General features: G+C 46.3%; 1 protein-coding gene across 12 annotated transcripts in view; it reads right to left on the reverse strand.

The window, feature by feature from the left end:
• Positions 1-474: 474 nt before the first annotated feature.
• The window catches only part of inpp4ab (inositol polyphosphate-4-phosphatase type I Ab), a 44795-nt gene continuing 36323 nt past the window's right edge, over positions 475-8946 (reverse strand). For 5 of the 12 annotated variants that reach the window (XM_027004649.3, XM_027004646.3, XM_027004652.3 and 2 more), the window contains 6 exons: positions 8479-8602; positions 7380-7647; positions 7182-7279; positions 6783-6895; positions 6420-6574; positions 475-1991 (listed from right to left, as the gene is read on the reverse strand). In XM_027004649.3, the coding sequence (XP_026860450.2) occupies positions 1859-1991; positions 6420-6574; positions 6783-6895; positions 7182-7279; positions 7380-7647; positions 8479-8602 (891 nt within the window). In that variant the 3' untranslated portion in view covers positions 475-1858. The other 7 variants (XM_081710226.1, XM_081710225.1, XM_081710223.1 and 4 more) reach the window with 2 other exon arrangements.

The raw sequence follows: 8946 nt of genomic DNA on the forward strand, positions 1-8946 counted from the left end.
TGTAGAAACATTAATAAATCATTGTAACAAACTGTTTTTAAAACGTCTTAACTATCAGCTGATTAAGTACTTTTCTCCTTAAGTAAAAGCTTGATAACCGACCAGTTTCCCAGCTGTGAGGTTTTTACCCGCCGTAACATTAATTATGGAGACAAACATATGACCAAATCTCTAAATTATAACCGTAAACTCTTATTCATATCCCAGTGTAGCTCGTCGTCTTCACCAGGTAGTTGGTAGGTTTGTAATCGGTGTTTGGGCACCTGACCGTCTTAACCGTGTTAGTCACAGGAATGATACACGTCAGAAGCAAAACATTTACCATCGCGCAACTTTCAATTTAAGACAACTGTCAAATGTAATACTTATTAAGGCCTTAAATTTGTAAAATGTAATATCAGACAAAGGAAGACTAAAGACCCGCGGGGACCCTGAACAGAGGGTGTGTGTGCACAAGCAAGACGTGGAAACAGGTTCTAGGACAGAGTAATGGTCTTTTAATGGAGTCAGACAGAGATGACAGTATGCTGCACAGCAGAACTCTGCTTTAAACAGACAAAATTCACCTAAGAGGGCTTAATAAAACATACAAGTTCAGTAAAATAGAAATAAATACAAATCAAGTTTCATTCAAATATTTGTGAGCATCATGAATTAAATAATACATTACAGCTTAAAAAGTAGTCATGGAACACATCAGTATGTGTAAAACACAGGAAAGAATACAACAGTAATGTTATAAATATCAGAATTTAAAAAAAAGTGTAAAATAACTAGAAAATAAAACAATTAATGCAAAAACAGGGAAACTGCATTTCAGCTTGTCTGACTGTCAACAGCGTAGGTTCATACAGCACACTGCCACTTGGTGACTGTGCACAGCTCACAGACCTGAGCAGACAAGCGAGACCAGTAATGGTGAAACGTCATTAAACACATGACCTTTATGCATGTGACAGCAAAACAAACAAACAAACAAAAAAGCCAAAGAGTGAGACAGCACATTGTGAGACATGACACATACTACATGGAAATGATATGGTATTCCTTAAACGGCGGTCAGTGATGGTTGGGGGGGGGGGGGGGGGTGGATCCAAAAAAAAAAAATCCTGTCTCAGAAGAACGCTCAGTGCAGACCAACACTCCAGCATCACGTGAGGCTCAGTGCAGACCAACACACCAGCATCACGTGAGGCTCAGAGGAGTCAGAGAGGCAGGCAGGTGCTTTAACCAGAGGACACTAGGACCATAGTGAGCAAACCTTGTGCACTACTGAGGGGAAAAATGATGTCATCTTAAGCAGTTGCACATGGTATATGACAGCTAAGGGGAGTGGAAAAAGGATGTGGTGATATATATAGGTTTTCTTACTCTAGTGATGGTGCCTTTTAATTTGAAGAGGCAGTGAAACTGCACAGATATGAAATGGACACTGGACACCATTACTACTGACTGAACTACTGAAATGCACTGCATTACATGAGGGACCTGGGAACGCTGTGTCCACGAGGGACCTGGGAACGCTGTGTCCACGAGGGACCTGGGAACGCTGTGTCCATGAGGGACCTGGGAACGCTGTGTCCACGAGGGACCTGGGAAAGCTGTGTCCACGAGGGACCTGGGAACGCTGTGTCCATGAATGTCTGAAGAGTAGGAGAGTTTTCTGCTTATAAGGCAGATTTGCATTCAAATAAACATTAGCTCAGAAACGTGAGACGGTTTGTCTCATGAGGTCAATTCTAATATCAGTGTGAGGTCTCTGACTACAGCATATCAGATGCCAGCTTCACAGTAATGTGGTATATCTGTGGGGAGATGTAGCCACTCAGATGGTGACCCTGACCCTGATGGCAGCTGCTCAGGACTCCACCTTCCCGAAGGTCCCGTCAGGAGGGCGATACTGTCTGGGGAAGGCTTTCAGCTGCAGAGAGTTGAAGGCGTACTTGCGACATCCCACGTTCTTCAGAGCATTCTCCCGCCGGCAGCCCTCACTGGGGAGGTTGGGTGGGGGTGAGATTAACCCACGTGGGTCCCCCCAAAAAACAAATAAAAACAAACAAACAAAAACAACAAGGGGCGATGTTTAGAGACCATGAGCAATGGAAAGCGAGACAACCAATCAGCAGACAGATAATGATGTCACGGCACAGCTGTGGTTTGGTAGCGAGAAAAAAAACAGACAAGCTAACAGTGAGACAAGTGAGAGAAAAGAGAAGACCAATGGAAAATCACCACACACACCCCTGCACACACACACACACACACACACACACACACACCCCTGCAGACACACCCACACACACCCCTGCACACACACACCCCTGCAGACACACACACACACACACACACACACACCCCTGCACGCACACACCCCTGCACGCACACACCCCTGCACGCACACACCCCTGCACGCACGCACACACACACACACCCCTGCACACACACACACACACACACCCCCACCCCTGCACACACACACCCCCACCCCTGCACACACACACCCCCACCCCTGCACACACACACCCCCACCCCTGCACACACACACACACACACACACACACACACACACACACACACCCCTGCACACAAACAAACAAACACACACACACACACACGGTTCATTTCCCCTCTAAATGAGCTAAATTATCAAAAGCTGTAAAAAAAAAAAAAATCATAAAAGTTGCATTTTCACAACAATTTATGCAGCTGGGAACACAAATGACTGCAAGATTTTACATAAGTGACGGATGTTATGAGCGTACAGTGACAAACATTGTGTGTGTACAGTGGTGGATATTCACTGTGTGTATTTTCACACCCGCTTTTTAACTGAATTTCCAAATAATTATTTTTAGAAAAGCTCAAATCTAGTGCACATCTTTTTAGTTCTCAAATGCACAAATAGAGCTAAACAGAAGCTCACTTCAATCTTAAAAACAATTATGACTTAAAAATATTAATATATTCTTATCACAACAATATCTGCTAATAAAAAAGCAAATTTAGGCAAACACCATGTACGGCAATATAGAAGATGCTTAGACAGACGTGAACACCAGGGGGCCCTCTAGTCCTGCCTGGACTACGGCAGTGCTGTGAGATGAACCTAAAGCACACCAGGCGGAGGCAGAGCCATGGAGATGCCTCACCATTTGACGACAGGTAATGACTCACCTAGTCCCATTACACACATGCGCTGGCCTCACAGGAGCACCTGCATTTCTGATCGCCATGTGTAACAATTCTGGGAATCCAGAGGTAGTTCAAGGCATTTTCCGTAGCAATAGCAAATTGCAATGTACTTGAATACAATGTTTTTTTTATTATTTTGAAACTAAAATGATCTCATTAAACTGGATTATTTAAATAGTGACTGGCAACAAAAAACACTTGATACACACAGAATGTTTACATTCAGGGAAAGCAGAAATCCCAGCCAAAACCCGATCATCTACTCAGTAAAACCCAAGAAAGCTAAACAATCAGAATAATGCGCAGACAGAGTGAGCTCAGGAAGGTGCAGATCCCCATACCAGGGACAACCCACAGAGACTGTCCTGCACCCGGCGAAACTGTCCTGCACCCAGTGCTCACAGTACCATCCCTAAATCAGTGGAGTGCCACAGCATAACCTATGATCCTTAAACCTAAATGGACAAAACCACAATTACATATTATTATATATTATGATATATTATTTCAGAAGACTCAGTGCAAGTTGAAACATCAGTTGGTTCCTCCACAGAATGCATCTGTAAGTGTAGACATGGGCTTGTGACAAGACGATAATAAAGCTAATACAATTCCCAAATAGGAAATCACAAATTTCAGGACAGTCAGTTTCTTTAGTGGGTCAGAGGAGCCTGGTTACAACAGTGTTTCTAAATTCAAATGTCGACCAAATAATCAGGCCACTGCTGTGTGTCTCTGTTCGACGAACCATCTACAACGTGCAAACGTACAGACCTAAACCTTCTCTGAACATGGACACCCAACGAAAAACAGGAGTCTGTTTATTTCTAAATAAACTCTATTCTCAGGTGTTTCAAGTAAACATGATATATACGTATTCTGTGTAAAGAGTAAAAATATAAAGCACTATTAGTAGACAATGCACTGGGAAACCCAGGGAAGAGACTGGAAGCTTCGGAACCTGAAGGATACGCCACAAGGAAATCAAGCAGAAATGTTCAGTATTTGGCACTATCAGTCAGATTCTGTTCATTGATGCTGCATAACTGACCCAGAATATAAAGCCACACTCGCGATTCCGCCCTCAAAAATAAGCTTTAAATATATGACTCTGTTGGAACTTCCCAGCCAACAGAACCTGGTGCTGTTTGCTCCGCATGGACTCATCAACACTCGGGCGTTTCTCTTCAAATGACTGGCTAATAAAAAAGATCCATATTAAAAAATAAGTAGCTATATTTACTGCATAATTAAATCCCCCTGACCTAAATGATCTGATCTGGTCAAATTCCATCTGTTCTTGAGGGCTTCATGGTAGAAGTGCACTGGCCTCGTGTAAATCAGACCAAACTAAATATCGACTAAATATCGGAAGACACAAACACGCGAACGCCGCAGATGCCCAACCAGTGTCAAAGCTGCCGCCAAGCGAATCAACCCATCCAGCAGGCAGCCTCACAAGCCCAGGGACAAGAGGAAGACGGAGAAACAGCGCGGAAATACGATAGTCAAGTCATAATAATAATAATAATAATAATAATACCTCGATTAGGTTCTGTATTTACAACCAGCAATTCTTTAACATATGCTGAAAAAATAACTTTCATAGACGGTTTTGTGACATAAATAAAATGATTACACTTTGGGTGAATATTCCATACTTAAATTAAACTCTTATGTGTATGAATATATATGCATATATATTTGAGATTAAAGCTGAAATAATTTTAAATGTTTGCAATAACGCATTTCAGAAAGTTTACAAATCTTGAAATTCATCCCTTAAGTAAGGCAAAATACTGACTGCAAATGAGGCGTAAGCCTTTACACTGGCTGTTAGAGGACAACAGCTGGGGGGTGGGAGGGGAGAGAGAGGGGGGGGAGGGGAGGGGAGAGAGAGAGAGAGAGGGGGGGAGGGGAGGGGAGAGAGGTGGCGTTCAGCTGCAGCGTAGCTTGGCCAGCAGGTAGGCCACGCTGAGGAAGAGCCAGACGATGAGCAGATTTGGGCTGAGTGCCAGCAGAGGCAGAGAGTAGACCAGGCTGGGGTCCAACCTCAGCTCCCGCACGGGCAGCACCCCGCTCAGGTTCTTCTGCGTCACCCCCTCCCTGGTCCCAACACTGGAGGAGGGCGGGGCATAGGGTGGGGCGTGGGGCGGAGCCAGGGTCCGCGGGGAGGGGCAGTAGACAGTGGTAACAGGGCAGTACAGGGCAGTACCAACATTGATGAAGATATACAATAAAATGACAAGTTGAAGAAGAGAAGATTGAGAAAAAAAAAAAAAGAAAAAAAAAGGGGAAAAAGCGATTGACAAAAAATGTTTAGTCAAGGAGTCAGGATAAAGACAAACGAACAACAGAGAAAATAAACAACAAAACATCACAGAAGACGCAAAGAGAGAGAGAGAGAGAGAGAGAGAGAGAGAAGATTAAATTAAGAAGGTTGTCATGTTTCATCAGTGAGTAAAGGTGTAGTTTCTGTGTGGGAGTGGGAGGTGGAGGATGAGGGTGGAGGAGTGCTAGCAGCTGTAGCTCCAGCCCGCGTGCAGTTTGAGCCCCACGTGCGCTAAATGCAACCGCACAGGCAAAAACACTACCCCCCTCTGGTCATTCACTGCAGTGCCAAGGATCAGGCAACATGACCCAGTGACAGTGGGACAATAGTGAGCATGAGCAGTGTTACAGGCCTGGGGGGGGGCTGGAAACACACAAACACACTCACTCACCTACCTCTCTTATAGTGCCTTCATACTCGCACGCACGCACGCACGCACGCACGCACGCACACACAGAAAGTAGGCCAGATGGCATGGACACACTGCTCTCATGCACAGTCAGTGCGCAGCTGTACAACAGTCCCTTCTCTTGACTCTGCTTCTGAGTCTGTCTCTCCTCCACAGGGGGCGACAGAAGTAGCAGAAAAAAGGAGCAGAAAGAAGGGGCAGAAGGAGCACGGCAGAGAGAGGCCACTTCTACGCTCCGAGAGAACCCTCACTGGTCTGAAAAGAGCAGTCCCGACAACCATGATAACGATGCCAGCAGCACACAGGCAAGCCATGCTGCGGAGAACACAGGAGGAAGAGGACGGAGATGAAGAGGACAAGTGCTGACGTCAGCAGGACAGAGAGAGGGGCAGAGAGAGAGGGAGAGTGGGGAGAGAGAGAGAGAGAGAGAGAGGAAGAGAGAGAGTCTTCATGGTTTTTGATCAGGCACCCTGGCGTGCGTCCTACCTGCGCATGCAGTTGAGAGCCTGCGTGAAGACCTGCGGCGCCATGCCGTGCTCGTGCTGTAGAATGAGACACTGCTCCAGCGTGACCGACATCGCCGTGCGGTCCTTCGCACTCTTACAGCTGGTGAAGCGCACACCGTTCAACCGCCGACAGATCTGAGAGCGGGCGGAGTCAGGGACAGGAGTAGGTCTTGGAGAATTACATGAACAGCATGTAATACGGTGCAACTGAGGACACGTGGTAACTAACACAATCCTACCCCATTCAAATGTGCTTAAGCTCCACCCACATGGTAACTAACCCCACCCAGCACACCACACTGGTGGAGGTGCTGGACACAGTGCCCACACGCATGGCCTCTACCTCTGCAGCCTGCCATAAGATGTCCACATTCTTGTTTTTCCTGGCATGGACATTCTGTCCGAGGAAACGCAGGAGCTCAGGAAGACACGTCTGACTGCGGGAATGAGGGAGACCTGAAAGAGAAAGAGAGACAGATTATTATATACCCTGCCAGGGAGGATTGAATGAGTTAAAAGAGTACATCTAACCAAAGAATTATGTCTTAATAATAATAATAATAATAATAATATCTTACACACACTTCACTGAGAAAGAAAGAAAGAGCAAGAGAGCGACAGAGAGACACAGAGAGAGAGAGAGAGAGAGAGAGAGAGAGAGAGAGAGAGAGAGAGAGAGAGAGAGAGAGAGCGAGAGAGAGAGAGAGAGAGAGAGAGAGAGAGAAAACACTGACTGACTCACAGTCCTCTGGTAGAACTTCTTTGAACTGCTCATAGTAGGAATTCAGACGGGTCAGACTCTCAATGTTAATAATCTCCTGTAGAGATGTGTCCCCAAACCTACACACACACACACACACACACACACACACACACACATTATTCACACGCTCTCCTGACTGTCACAGAAGGGGGGATTTTGCAGGTAGGTGCGACCCACTTCTCTGCGAGGGTCTGCTGCTCGTTGATGCCCACGTTGAAGTGCACGGGCTGTACGCGCAGGAGCATTCCGCTCTGGATTTCCCGTGGCAACGCATCGAACAGGCTGCCCGGCAGAGGGATGCGCACATTGAAGCCGTCGCGGTTGCCCGTGATCACAGGGAGTGTGTCAGGCGCAGATGCAGAGACCGCCTGCGTCACCTTGAACGTCACATTCCGCAGGTCCATAATGCCCACGCTCATGTCCTCGAGCATGGCCAGCTCCTCACCTACCACACACACACACACGCGCGGACATGCGTGCGCACACACACAGAAGCATGTAAATGTAACTTCTTGCTTTCCCATGATCAGACTTTGTGGTTTCACTGTAAACTAAAATCAAATCAGACTCAAGAAAAAGAGCTTTGACCTGTGTCAGGGTCACCTTGACCCTGACCTGACCCTGACCTTGATCCTCACCCTGGCTGCATTAGTGTTACAGAGTGCATTACCATGTGGGTCTTACAGTGGTTACTTTCTTGTTATTCTGGGTGCTGGATAACTCTGTTCTCAGTAAAAGCAGAGGTGAACATAACACTGTTACTGCCATGTTGGATTCACTTACTCTACTACTACTGCCATTAAGAACAATCCCCCTGTGGGCTAAAATTATGCCCCAGCCAACAGTGCCCCCTGTGGGCTAAAATTATACTCCAGGGAAGAAGGTGGATGACAGATGCAACTGATGGGCTACAGTCAGTAATATTACGGCCATAAAACGCTCCTGTAAGAGAGATACATCTAATAAAGAGGTGTGTGTTCACCACGGGCACTGAGCGGTGTGTGTTCACCACGGGCACTCAGCGGTGTGTGTACACCACGGGCACTCAGCGGTGTGTGTACACCACGGGCACTCAGCGGTGTGTGTACACCACGGGCACTCAGCGGTGTGTGTACACCACGGGCACTCAGCGGTGTGTGTACACCACGGGCACTCAGCGGTGTGTGTTCACCACGGGTACTCATTAGTGTGTGTTCACCACGGGTACTCATCAGTGTGTGTTCACCACAAGTACTCAGTGTGTGTTTACCATGGGCACTCAGCAGTGTGTGTTTACCATAGGTACTCAGTAGACTCTCAAACTGGGCAAGCAGTCCAATGGTGTATAGTTGTCTCAGGAAGCCATCGTCACGGAGACAGTTCCTCAGTTTAATAATAAAGCCGCATATAAGAGCAGTGAGCTAGAAAAACAGGCATGTAGAGCAGTGTGGTCAACACCCGTCATTTAAAATCAACATGAGTCAACACTTCCTCATTATTTTTATTCTTATGTTAAAACACAAAATTAGTCTGCGTACATGCAGTCTAATGCAGACCTACCATATATGTTATGGTGTGTGTTATGGTGAGTGTGTGTATGTGTTTTGGTGTGTGTGTGTGTGTGTGTGTGTGTGTGTGTATGTGTTATGGTGAGTGTGTGTATGTGTTTTGGTTTGTGTGTTATGGTGAGTGTGTGTATGTGTTTTGGTTTGTGTGTTATGGTGAGTGTGTGTATGTGTGTGTGTGTGTTATGGTGAGTGTGTGT

The sequence above is a fragment of the Electrophorus electricus genome, chromosome 3 (assembly GCF_041902795.1).
Source record: "Electrophorus electricus isolate QZ-2024a chromosome 3, ASM4190279v1, whole genome shotgun sequence".
Taxonomy (NCBI): Eukaryota; Metazoa; Chordata; class Actinopteri; order Gymnotiformes; family Gymnotidae; genus Electrophorus; species Electrophorus electricus.